Source organism: Lactuca virosa, chromosome 3, assembly GCF_052849685.1.
Source record: "Lactuca virosa cultivar CGN04683 chromosome 3, Lactuca_virosa_CGN04683_v6, whole genome shotgun sequence".
NCBI classification, from domain to species: domain Eukaryota; kingdom Viridiplantae; phylum Streptophyta; class Magnoliopsida; order Asterales; family Asteraceae; genus Lactuca; species Lactuca virosa.
In genome coordinates, this window is record NC_136428.1 from 349,236,629 (window position 1) to 349,250,521 (window position 13,893).

Genomic DNA, 13,893 nt, shown 5'->3' on the forward strand with positions numbered 1-13,893 from the left:
ACGAAAATAATTAAATGTTCATCTGTTTATTTTTAACAACCAATAATATGCATAGGTTTTGGATTTTATTAAATGGAATATTTATATATAAGTTAAAGACGTTTACCAAATTATATATATATATATATATATATATATATATATATATATATATATATATATATATATATATATATATATATATATATATATATATTGACCACTATTTTTTGTCACTAAATAATTTACATGTTATAATTCAGTGACCCCTATTATGTCAGTCACTGTGTGGGTTTGAAAAACGAATAGTGACCGCTTAGTGACAACCATCGTAGATTTGGTCACTGAATTTGTACCACTACCAAAATTCAGTGACGACTTTATGCATGGTGACTAAAGGATGCAGTTAGTGACCAGATTCGCGGTCGTCACAAAAAAATTGGTCAGTAAAAAGGAATTTTTTTTGTAGTGAGGAGAAGCCTCTACTTCAATTCGGCAATCTTGATAGAGGTAATATTGATATAGAGTGAGACTTATATAAATATACAGACAAACAGGGACGGACCTAAATGGAATATTTTTCATTTTATGTTTTACATCGATCTCATTATAGAGTCCTCCTTAACTAACTATAAATAACAAGAGTCGTAGGAATAGTGGGTATTCATCGAGTATTTTGCATAGTTTTAGTCATCGACAATAGCTTGGGCAGGGGGTTTTTCTCTTTGGAGTACCTTTTTGATTTTCTTAACTGATTAGGGCAAGGAGAACCATTTGGTTCTTCACTGGTTCTCTTCTCTTTTATTCCAATTTGTAACAAACAACTTATTTGGTTTATATTTTCAGTATTTTGATTTAATTACATCATTTAAATCCTATCAAAGTCTATCTTTACAACCAACATGTCAAAAAAAGTAAATCACTAGTCTGTTCAAAGAACAAATTTGTCTATTCTCTTTTGAGATCTAGCATTCACAGTAAAGATTGAAGTTTCACATAATTATCAAGTCCCATACAGAAACCAAACCGAGTTAAGTAGATGGTGGTGGTTCCTCATTATTTTCCGGAGGAGGTGGTGGTGCACTTGGTGCACTTGAAAAGTTGCGTGGCTTCGCCGGACTATACCTTTTAAGCAGCCTGACCTTGTTTTCCTTCCACCATTCTACTGCCTGCTGCTCTGCAAACCTCCTTTTACTACACAAATATTGGAGAAAATTTGGATTAAGTTCATATTATGGACTAGGTTAGATCCTCTATTTATATATGCGTACAACTGACTGGATCTTTCTGTTCAAGTACCTGAATCTAACTCGCTTGAATATTTTGGTACCATCTGGAAGTTGGAGTAGGGTTACATAAACACCAGATTCAAATTGTTCAATAACTTCATTGACTCCCTCACTCTTTACATGCTTATGTACTCTTGAACTACCTTCTATGCTTTTCTGACTTGCTGTGTTATTACTAATTGAAGCTTCATCGTTTTCTTGTGACGGAATGTCAGCATTTTGTGATGTATCTTGGGATCCATCAACATTCTGTGTCGACTGATTGGGATCCTGAAGATCTTCGTTTTCATCGATTTTATGATATTTTTTTCTTGTGACTTTACTGGTAGTACGACTTGCTTCAGGCTGATCTGATTGCGAGCAAGAACAACTTGAGGAGGATGTATCACTTCCATGGGTTTTGATGTAGTTATTGACTTTATCTGTCAAGGCTTTGAAGGTTTCATCATCGGAGATTTCAGGTGGCAGTTTTTCTGTCAGTTCGTTTAACTGATAGAATACAGTAAAATAGTTACAAGCTCATTATCACAATTGTTCATCTTTGTTGATTACCAAAATTCAGTACTATTTGTCTTCGAACTCTTTTGCTAGATCGAAAAACAATATGGTTTTTTAAAACTTTTAAACAGTATATATATTATATGCATTTAATAGATAAATTTCTTAATTCAGTAGTTTATATGGCCTTCAAAGTAAAATTAAATCCTCTTTTCCTCCCCAATGATGCGTAAAGAAGTACAGAAGTTGGTGCACAGAGGGAGAGGCAAAAAATTGGAAATAGATATGATATTTGCAGTACCTGAGTTGTGATGCATTTGAAGACATCCACAGCGATGGTGCGTTTGGCAGCTTTTGCTGCAGTTAATGACTCAGCATGTTTAGTATCATTCCGCAACTTTCTAATATCTGCATCTTGCTTTTCACTTTTTTGCTTCAAATGTTTCACCTACCATGCATAAATCTCAATATAATTTAATTCAATTATGCATGCAAACACACATAAGAAAATGTTAGTAAAAGAAGATCCAGTACATGGTTTTGCAATTTCGACACTTCTTGGCTTAAAACATCATTTGACTTCTTAAAACCATCGATCACACCCCTCGAGAACATAGGAGCACCAGATTGTGGAGAATTAGATCTTCTTGGACGTGGTGGAAACTGTGAACCAGATCTCAAAGCATTCTGATGAGCACTTAGTGAACTTGGAAATGCAACATCCTTTAAACTCTGAAACGCTGGAACTTGAGAAGTTCTTACAATAGAATAAGAATCAGATTTTGATCCATATTTCCCTGATTTCACTTCATGGTATTTAACCGGTTCCATAGTGGGGGAAATCAGAACCCTTGAAGTCCTCAACCTACTCCCATCCATGTGGTTTCGAGTGCTAAGTCTCTTGTTGAAATTAGCGACATTATTATTATTACTATTATTATTATTATTACCACATTCAGCGGCTTTTGCAAGCTTTGCATAACAAGAATCACAAACACGATGAGGCTTTCCTGGAATCGGAGCCAATGCTGCTCTCAAAGCCTTTCGGGAGCTACAACCATGACAATACACAAGCCCACAATTGAAACAATTACGTCTCATTCTTGTAAAACCAAATGCTTGTCTACATCCAGAACAAACTGATTGGTCTGCTCCAGATACAGCCCACTTATGAACGCATATACTCGCAGTATAACTCGCACCACATGCCACACTTTTCACAATCCTATCTTTAAATGATTCAACCAAAGTTGGTGTGTTTCGATCTTCAATGTCCCCATGTCCTAGTCTTCCATTTTCACCTTTTCCCCATGTGAATACTTCACTTCTTGATGTCAACACAGCAACATGGTATGCTCCACATGCAATTTCTTCAACAAATTCACCTACTAATTTATCTTGCACCATGCAAGGAGATTTTCCATTAGCTTGTGGGTTACCGAGTTGACCATGTGCAGGACTACCCATAGTGAAGACATGACCTGATGTTGTAAGGCCTACAGTCATAGTATGTCCACATGCTAATTGATGGAAGTTATAATCAATTAAAGCTGCTATACATGTTGGTTCTGTATAAGATTCTTTGCTTTCGTGACCTAATCGATATTTATCACCATCGCCCCATGTGAATAGCTTTTTAGACGTAGAGTGTCCAGTTTGATTGTTTATAATCTCCACAATTGCTGCAGTATGCCATACACCACATGCAACTTTTATAGTCTTGAGTCCACTTAAAGATGCAACCTCTTTTGGGAAATGTACACTCTCGCGATCTCCATGTCCCAAAGCACCAAAGGTCCCATCACCGAATGTGAATAGCTTTCCATCGATGGTTGATAAGGCTGAATGAAAATTTCCACAAGCAACCGATGTGACTTGAGTTCCTTCTAAAGGTCCAGAAACTCGTTTTGGAATCCAGTGGCTGACATCAGTTCCATGACCAAGAAGTCCAGCATTGTGGGACCCATCTCCCCACGTGTATAGATCTCCAGAATTAGATACAGCACATGTGTGAAACTCACCACATGCAACTGAGTCAATGTTGGAGACCGAAAGGAATTCTACAAGGCGAGGGCGACCATGATGTCGGTCTGTTCCATGACCAAGCCTACCTCCGGATTCCTCTCCACAAGTGAAAATCTCACCTTGTTTTGTTAGAAGTGAAATGTGTTGAACACCACAAGCAATTTTTTGTACGTCTATGACTACATTTGACTCCAATGGTTTAGGAGTTAGGACATCATTTTTACCATTTGCAGATTGATTGTTACAAGTTCCATCACAACAAACCTTTCCCCAAAGGTAAACATCTCCTAATGATTCTATGTCATCAGGTCCAGAAGTAGGATTTGAACAACTAGGAGTGCTTGAAACACTAATCCTGTTATAACCATCTGCACAGCTTGTTCTTAGTTGCATGTTTGTGTGTTCAGATGCCACATCTAAGAAAGTGAACAACTAGGATGCCAACTTTGACTTGAGTCGCTACTATAGCGTCGTGAAACTGTAGTACGAAAAAGTAGAAAACTAATTTAGAGGTTGCACACATTACACAAAATGTAAAGATATGAAAACATGAAATTATTAAATTATTCCTCTTTTATCATTTTTTTCTTTTTTATTGTATGGAATAAATTTTATATTTTAGAGCAAACAGTATTAGAGCCATGCTTATAGATAAAACAAGGATTTGTTCCACTAGGTGATTGAAGACTTATGTTACTATTATTATATACTCCATCTGTTCTAGAAAAGAAGAACACTTTGCTAAACATTCAAATATAGAGAAGAATTTGCACCATCTCTATCTATAAGATCACTACAACTCGTAGCATAGAATTTTGTGTGTTATAGCAATAATAACTTTCGGACGTTGCTTGGAACATGTATAGATGATAAATATTTTTCTATGGAAATTAGTATAATTTATGAATTGATTATAACTCATATGCGTTTCAAGTAGGAAATGAATATACAATATGTGTAGGCTATGGGCTTGAATAAATTAACGATATCAATAAAGCACTTCTTACTTCAAAAAATCATTTTTTTTTTCTTTTAACTAGGAAATGGAAAATAAAAATAATGTGGCAATATTTTTGAAAAAAGCAAATAGTGGTTAGACAAAACAAGTAGAGTGTTACGATCGTACATCAGCCGAAAGTAAATTAAGTTGGTGGCTTATAAGTCTAGGTGTCCTCTCTTCCTACAAGCTGGCTTTGGGAGTGAGTTCTACACTTGAGTTTATGGCTTGATACGGACCTAGTATCGGGTTAGGTTCATATCATGAAGATTTGTTCTAATTTTTAAAAGGGGTGGGATTATTTCACGTTCCAGTATGCCTTGTCGACTAAATTTGATCTCATCAAGAATAAAACAAATCACTCAAGAGCGTAACTTTTGATTATTAATCAATCTAGAGGCATAAGTGGAATTGACCGTCTCCTGCTAATCATCAGCATAATGACTTCATCAAGCGTGATAACTAAATCCAATCTTGCTACAGGTTCTATAGGTCATCTAACTGATATGATCCGACATATGTATGGCATGATAACACAATGATCATGATTTAAGTTTGTGTTGAATGATTCAACACTGTGGTATTCGTAGCAGGGTTTTGTTATATGCTGATTTATAATCACATTGATGTATGATATTAGAATGCAAATGAATAACTCGTTGATTGAATCATCAACATGTAATCTTGGGTACTATACATATTGTAACACCCGTTTTCTGTCAGTGTGGGGCATTTAGAAGTTTAAGGCATGGTTTTGGGAAAAGCCATGGGTCACAACGTGACCATAGGTGGTCACGAAGTGAAAAATTAGTTGGTCACGACGTGAGGAGGGCTGCAGCCCAAGCCAATGATCTTTTAGGGTTTTCTTTGTATTTAAGCACTATAAACTCAGTTTTAGGGTTCACTTCCAAGCCTCCATCTCTCTAAACCTCATAAATGCTAACCCTAGTTCTTCATGGTGGTTTTTGGTGCTCATTTAGTGATTTTTGACTCTTTGAAGAAGAAAAATAAGAAGACTCCTTGGGTGCATCCTTTTGGCAATTAAGCTCATACCTCATCATCTTGCAGTGCTTTTGGACCCTTGTATGTCATAAACCTTCTACCTTTATCTCTAATTCATGCTAGATCTAAGGTTTATGCTTTCCTTTTTATGGATGAGTTTGATAGCATGCATGGAATCCATAAAGTTAGCAACTTTATGGGTCATTGAGGCATTTCCTTGTAGTATGAGTTCAGATCTGAGTTTTGGTATTGATTTAGACTCCAAGCATGAGTCTTAATCTCATTTTCCCTCTTAATGACCTAATTGGTGTTCAAGTCATGCATTAGACATACATGAATGTAAAGCTTCGATTTTTATGGTCCTTAGGGTTGGGAGAGACCCTCTGGAAAGTCTCAAGGAATGGCTTAAGGGACTAAGAGCTTAATGCTCAATGTTGGCCAGAGCAGATCTCACGACGTGAGCAATAGCCGGTCGCATCGTGAGATGTGGTGTTCGCGACTATTTTGTCCTTTCCAGTCACGACGTGCCCTACGGATGGTCACGACGTAACCATTAGCTGATATTGACTTTTTGACCATGGTTGACTTTTGGTCAAACTAAGGGTTTTGGATTTCAGACTGAGAGGGTAATCTTTATTGTTGTTAGGTGCCATGTAGGATCAGTCTTTGAGTAAGATCTGTGGAATTTAGCTGCTACTTGCAAGGTGAGTCCTCTCACTATACTTGTATGTGTGGTAGTATATGCTTGTTGGCCAGCTGGATCTTATCTGTTGATTATTGTTGTATATGAATTGAGTTGCTGATAACTCCTGGACTGTTGTAAGTCCACGGGACTGCTGGTAGTCCTTAAGGTTGCTGATAACCTGTGAAGTGTGCTGTTAACCCACATGGCGTGCTATTAGTCCACTGTGACTGTTGATAATTCCCAGGGTTACTGAGAACCCATAGATGTTATATTGTGTGTTGTATGTGATAAACAGAATTTTTGATAGTTCCACGGCTGTTGTTATATGTTGTGCATTATGAGATATTTAGGGAACTCGCTAAGCTTTGTTCTTACAGTTGTGGATTAAATATTTTTGCAGGTACTCATTTGGTTTGCGAAGGCGGGACTATACACATACATCTGCAACTTTATGATTCGAGATTATGTGTTGTCTTCAATATAACTCTGATTTCTGAATAATGGTTTTTGAACAAATGATTTATTTGAATGTAACATTATTAAAAATGAAAAAAAATTTGGCTTGGATTTTCTGGATGTTACACTAATGTCCAGGCTCAGAGAAGTGTTCTTAGAAATCAAGAAAAAAGAAAGTCGATGAAGGGTTAGGTTGGGAAATGCTAGCAACATCACAATGCTATCTCAGCTCTTGCAACACGTGTTTCATCTGGTATGAAATCTTCAGTAACTCCTGAAAGGTCTCAAAAAGGAATGATCGACCCTTATGTGATCATTGTAAATGGCATGGTCACACCAACGAAACCTGCTAAAAAATTCATGGGAAACCATCTGGGTGAAAACCTAATGCTTGTGAAAACGTAGCAACTAGTGACAACCAGGTCATTAGCAAGAATTAACCTAAAGCTCTTAGGAAGACATTGCAAATCACACCCCATGAGGACAGAGGTCACAATTGTTTCCCAACAAGGTGGGGTCTCATCTATATTCCTAACAAGTGCACTTGTCAGGTGGAGAAAAAACTTGGGTGGTTGATTGTGGTGCTACTGATCACATGACCGGGGAACAAAGTGTATTCACTGAATTCCAACCGGTACCTAATGGAAGAACCATACGTTTTGCTACTGGAGAAGACGCAAAAGTAGGAGGCATTAGTACAATTGTCATATCCAAAAAATTACTGATTTCAATTTGGTGGCCCCTATTAAGCCGATGAGGGATCTAAACTGCATTATTATCGTAACCCCATATGTATGTGTGTTTCAGGACTTGATTTTAGGGATGAGAATCGCAGTGATAAAGTTTGTGATGAACTCTACCACATTGAATTTGTGAAGACATGAAAACATCCAGTTACATCATTGTTTCATGTATTTAGTCAAAATAATGTGATGTTATGGTATCATAAGTTGGCTCATCCAAACGTTCATTACTAAGAAATTGTTTCCTTGTTTAGTGAATAAAAAAATCCAAATGATTACAACTGTGAAGTGTGTCAAATATCAAAGCATGTTAGACATTCTTATTCTCCACTCTCGTATCAAATTGGTATCGGGAACCAATGGTGACTAAGAAAGTAGACAAACTAAAAAATTGTGGAGGTAATAGTAGGGAAGTGAAGATGACCATGTTCGGTTTTTCTAGCAAGATGGACGAGAGATTTACTACAATGTAAAATTTATTGCGAAAATCATCTAAGCACGGTTCAATATCACAAGGTTCCCCAAGTTAAAACATTTGGGACAACATTCCATTACCACAGGGCATGTCGAGAACATAACCATTCCTTGGGCATTATAGTTCCATGAGAAAAAAATTCAAGAGCTATCCTGTTTCTTGATGTTGACTCAAATGCAACACCAACTTACACATATGTTCCAAGACATTTATCGAAAGAAAAGGTACTCGAGTTTCTTCCATATAAATGGGTAACAAATTATGAACTAATACATCAAGCTCTGGTGTAGAGCACCACGGCCTTAGGCTTTGTTCGACTGGTAACCCTGGACACCCCCTTGTTATGCAATGATTTTTTACCTAGCGGTAACTTGAGCACAAAACAGCTAACATGCCTTTAGCCTAGCGGTATGATAGATGCCTAACCTCCATAAGGCTGAGATTTCAATTCCCATATGGGATAGCGGTGGAATTTAGGAGTAGTTTTAGAGTATGTGCGGGTCGCCGTTTTAAAATAATAATAATAATAATAATAATAATAATAATAATAATAAATAAAAATAAAAAAGTGACCGGATGCCTTTCTTTCATTGTATGGAATATTTTATTCTTATAGCCTTTGGATAAGACTCACTCTGGTTCTCCATTTTTGGTCACGAACAAGTGGTTTGTTAACGGAGAGCATCTAGCTGGAGTTCTGGTTTCTTCACCAGATCTTCTAACAATTAGGCTTTCTGAAACTACTTCATCTGCTTCACAAGTAGTTTGTTGATAAAGAATATCCTCAAATGCTCCTACTAGGTTCAAAAATCCTACTCACTTCAAAGCTACTACTGCTTTATGAGCTTTCTCCTACCTCTAAAGTATATATAGGTCTTGCAATGACATTCTTTGTAACCCCCCTTAAACAAAACTTGATCTTTCCTATGTAGTTTCCTCTTCCTTTTAAGATTTGTTGCAAGTTTGTCTTTAGTCTTTACAAAGTATATTGTCACTAAATGTGACATCCCTTTTTCTGATAACCTTTCTACTCAGATTTATTGTTAAGAAAATAAATCCACACCTTTCTAATGGAATTGTCAATAAAGGTAACATAGTAACTTCTTCTGTTTGTTTTTTTTAAATCATAGCTCATCAAAATCTTCAAAATTGAAATTATATGTTTAGAAGCTCTCAACTTCAGACCTTTTTCAATCTTGTGTCCAAGTCTTTAGTATCATACACTAGGTGTACTCAAATCTACTACAACAATGTTTGGTCTATTTTAGACCAGTTTTTTCTACAAGCAGCTACTAATTTTCTCTTAATCACCTTCCATTGGTGACTACCGAAATCAAAATGATATCATTCGTAGTAACATCCCCAACTCTAATAATATCATATCCGCCTTGATATCCGCCTTGATAGCAACATCCCCAACTCTAATAATATCAAGACTTTGTCTTCTGTCAATCACATTTTGCCAACGTAATGCTTAAAATTCTACATCACATTTTGGCAAGGACTAGCATGGAACGAAGCACCATAATCCATATTCCAGTTGAACATTCAGTCGAGCACTCTATGCAACAAGTCAATGTGTAATAAGAATTTGTTGCCATATAACGTCTTTCTTGCATTTATTTACTGCAAGTCCGGACAATGATTTTTGAAGTATTCACTTTCTTTTCAATTCTAACAGGTATCGCCTCAGATTTTCTACCCCATTCCTTCGTGATCAACAAGGAATTGGAACACTCACTTGTGTTCTTCCTACGAATATATTGTCCTAAGATTAAATCAAAAATCCCTTCGAATGTAAGCTTAATAGTTTCAGATAAATATCAACTATCATAAATGTTCCAGACCAACTTTTTCACAATAAACATAAAAATAGCAAAGCCTAAACTTAATTGTCTAATTTAGTATCAATAGATACCAACCAAAAGTGGTGAATAAAATTCATTTACATCTTTTGTCACTAACATGATTTCCTTCAAATTTGTACTGTTCAACTTCCAAATCAAGAAAAACCTGATTTGCAAACGAGGGTTTCTCGTACCTTTTAGACAACATCTTGATTAGTCCAAATGTTGTTTCCTCGTTGACAATATTGTGTGTGATATTATTCGCCAATGATAACCTAACCACCCCTAAGGTCTATCCATTTAACGGGTTCCAATCCACTTGTTTCATCATCTTAGGTTTCGGCTCAGACAAGGGTTCGTTTAACTATTTTTTGTAGAGATAATCTTCAATGTAAATCTTCAAAATGAAAAAAATTGTGGTTATCAAACATCTCAATCTTAACTTTCTCTTCTTCGGTCATAGTTGCTTGATACTAGTTGTTAGGGTTTTGATCAATGACAAATATACAGAAGATGCAACGAAAAATAAAGAACATGATAATTAACGTGGTTCACACAGTTCAGTTAAACGTGCTACATCAACAAGAAAACTAGAGAGGTTTATTGACTTCTTAATAATGGTTTACAATTACACCGAGATCCAAATATATAGAGCCAATATATAGATAGAGAGCAAGGTATATGATTTTGATCTTAAAACTGATAGGTATTTAATTTCAACCCTAAAATTGCATATAGTCCGGGACTCAATTGCTAAGTCTCAGTAGTTGTAGTAAGGTCAAGAAACAATCGGAATATTATTCCTAATCATAACGGGCTTCATCAAGTGGTATAATCAATCTAATCCACCTACAAATAAGTTTTATTACATTTGAAATTGATGTCATTGTGTGTACGCTATATATGACATTATAAGCTTTTTTTCCCAAGACATAAAACTTTTATAAGCCAGAAAATACTTGCTTAAAACAAGAGGTTGAGCTTGACTTATGTGTTACAAGTTTGTGTGTGTGTGTGTCTATATATATATATATATATATATATATATATATATATATATATATAGTGAAGCATCCTTTTTTCCTTTTTCGAGATTGCTTGTACCGGATATTTCTTAAAACTTTTTCTCATGTGTTTCTCGCTGTTTTTAAATTAAATTGCCTTGCAGGACATTTTCACTAGGGGTTATTATTACTCCCATTATAATACTTAAACTAGTTCAAAACGATTAGCAATTGTGAAGCATGACAAAACCTATTCATGGGGAACGAAAGGTGTGAGTGTATAGCATAGCAACATTCGATCAAAGTGAAGAGTAAACTGAAGTGAATGACTTTTCCCAAAAGAAATTAAGATACCTCAACACTGCAAGACATCTGCCACAACAGTAACTTCACAGATCTACATTTGAACAACTTTGGGTAATTTTTAATGAGCTGAATCTACTATTCTTAAATATCTCAACTGTATTTAAAAATAATAACATTAATAAGTAACCATCAGGAGTATAAGTAATCTCACCTGAACAAGGGATCTTTCACTGTTTTTATAAATAAATGAAAAAAATAAGTACTCCTCCGGCCACTGATATCTTTTGAAAAACAGCTGCAAATACATAAGTTACACAGTTAAAGTTTTATTCCATTTCAATTTGCAACATTGATGACAAACACAAGTGCGGGTTAGAAACTAAAGTTAATTTTAAATTTCTTTCTTTTCGACAATGAGTAGCCGATCAAAGTTATTTCATCTTGTAAATCTAGACAAACAACTATTATTATTATTATTTTGGGAAAGAGGGAACACCTCTGATTCATTTATTAGATGGACAAACAATTATTGCATTGGTTCCCAAAAAAATTAGGATTCGGTTTGAATGTATTGATTAACTAGAAGTCATAAAACTTTTTGCTTTAAACTTTCAAAGAATATAACTAATCTAAAAGGCATAACCATCAAGAAGCAGATAAGCACCTCTAACCCAACAAATCACAATAAAAGAGCTATGTAGCAAATTACAGAGTGATTTCTTTTCATTTTCAACACTTTAACGATAAGAAGTTTCATATCATTGGCAAAATGCAATTGGAGAATCATTCAAGCACAGTGACAAATTCACATATGGTTTCTCGTGTGAGCATATACCATGATAAATCTTGTGTAATAAGTGAGCATATATATTAGTGTATGAAGAAGCATCATACATTAGGCTTTCCCATCCTGTTGTACTTGATTAACCACGCACCTTCTTCTAATACAATGAGTTCTTTCAAAGAGAGGATAAAATGAATTACGCATGCTGCAAAGGGGAAATAGAGCATCTTAAAAACGTTCTTCAAGAAACTAACACAAGATGATAGCAATGAGGTTAAAAACCTTTTTTTAAAGCAAACATAAACATGGTATGACTGAAAAACTGTGCAAAGCTTCAATCTGTGTCCTTTCACTGTGCCCTCATACACAATACAAAGCTGATAGCTAGAGTGAATCTCTAAATACATGGCCTACAACAATTATCAAGCATACCAGTATACATCGATCATTTAGGAAATCTTTTCAATTACTAGATCATTCACAAAAGGCTAATTACCATGGAAAGCATATAAGGGGCATGAGACTAAATATCTTATTTACTATGGAAAACTCCTTATATATAGAAATTTTCTTTGAACTTCCAACCTGAGTGTTTCAATTGGTGGTAACAAGGTGTAATTCAATCCTAAGTCTTATAAACTTCAAGGTTTCATATATGACAACTCACACTCAAATAATTACAAAAGTATTTAATTTATAGGTTAAGTAAACACAATCATGATCGTAAAAATGAAAAGAGCTGAAAAATCAAGAATTTGAACACATTTTGGGAGATTTATCTCACTAACCTATTTTATGTGTTGCATCTATAATGAGATAGGGAGAGAAACCTGTAGAATATCACGGTCAGGATCTGCCATTCCATCAGAAACCCTATCTTTGTAACTTTCCGCGTAGGTTTTCATAAATAAATCAATCCAAATAATCTTTTTCTTCTTTCACTTATCATAAACTTAAATTCTTCCTCAATTTCTCGAGATCTTCAGAAGATTACGACCTCTTTCATCCAGAATAAAAGGTATCACTACTTGAATTTACGATAAACCTAATTAACGATGACACATTAGAGAAGACCAAATAATGTCGATAAATGTGTATAAAGTTCTGCGTAATTGTGTGAAATTTGGAGAGAGAGAGAGAGAGAGAGAGAGAGAGAGAGAGAGAGAGAGAGAGAGAGAGAGAGAGAGAGAGAGAAAAGTTGAAGAAGACATTGAGAAGTTTAGGGACACGTTTGCAGCTCAACAGAAACACCCAAGCGACAATGGCGGGGGTGTTGTTATTCACACCTAAAAGTAGGATCAAAACCATTTTTGAAAGTCAAAACCGTTTTGACTAATCTGGAACTTATCATTAGGAACAAACATTAGGGTATAATAGATTTTACATTTATGGTCCCTCGTGTTGTATAACAACTTTGTTTTAATCTTTTATATTTTTAAATATAAATAATCAATCATTTATATTTTTAGATATAAGGTATGAACTCTATAATCTGTGTCTTCCACAGTACGTACAATGTCACTATTTTTCTTCCAGGCCAATTTGGTATAAGAAAAAACATAAGAAAATACAAAACTATTCTTCCTCTGTTTTTATGTAGTCTGTGTTTTTACATTGTTATCTATGTTGTTTTTTCTGCATCTTTTGTACACGTTGTTGTTATGTAGTCTGTGTTTTTCGTTTTGTTCTGAGATTTGGGTGTCCTCTGTTGTGTTTTCGACTGAGTTGATCAACACAAATCATAATATGTGACAAAGATTCTATGTGTTATTTTTGTTATAGATTTGTCTATTTTGCATGTTG

The 13,893-nt window shown here is 35.2% G+C and overlaps 1 protein-coding gene across 1 annotated transcript; it reads right to left on the bottom strand.

Annotated features, from left to right (window-relative positions):
- Positions 1-884: 884 nt before the first annotated feature.
- On the bottom strand, positions 885-13,034 carry LOC145167546 (PH, RCC1 and FYVE domains-containing protein 1-like). The gene is made up of 7 exons (XM_079086769.1): positions 12,921-13,034; positions 12,201-12,295; positions 11,518-11,601; positions 2,301-4,269; positions 2,068-2,214; positions 1,279-1,757; positions 885-1,173 (listed from the first exon to the last, which is right to left on the bottom strand). Exons 4-7 carry the CDS (start codon positions 4,182-4,184, stop codon positions 1,011-1,013), a joined length of 2,673 nt encoding a protein of 890 aa, XP_078942895.1. The 5' UTR covers positions 4,185-4,269; positions 11,518-11,601; positions 12,201-12,295; positions 12,921-13,034; the 3' UTR covers positions 885-1,010.
- Between the last annotated feature and the right edge of the window lie 859 nt (positions 13,035-13,893).

What these genes read in the sequence shown, in the direction of transcription:
- LOC145167546 (XM_079086769.1), bottom strand. Translation starts at nt 4,184, where the DNA reads ATGCAACTAAGAACAAGCTGTGCAGATGGTTATAACAGGATTAGTGTT. An exon ending in TGTCGAAATTGCAAAACCAT is followed by an intron (nt 2,215 to 2,300) that starts GTACTGGATCTT and finishes TATGCATGGTAG; the next exon opens with GTGAAACATTTGAAGCAAAA. An exon ending in TCAAATGCATCACAACTCAG is followed by an intron (nt 1,758 to 2,067) that starts GTACTGCAAATA and finishes GTATTCTATCAG; the next exon opens with TTAAACGAACTGACAGAAAA.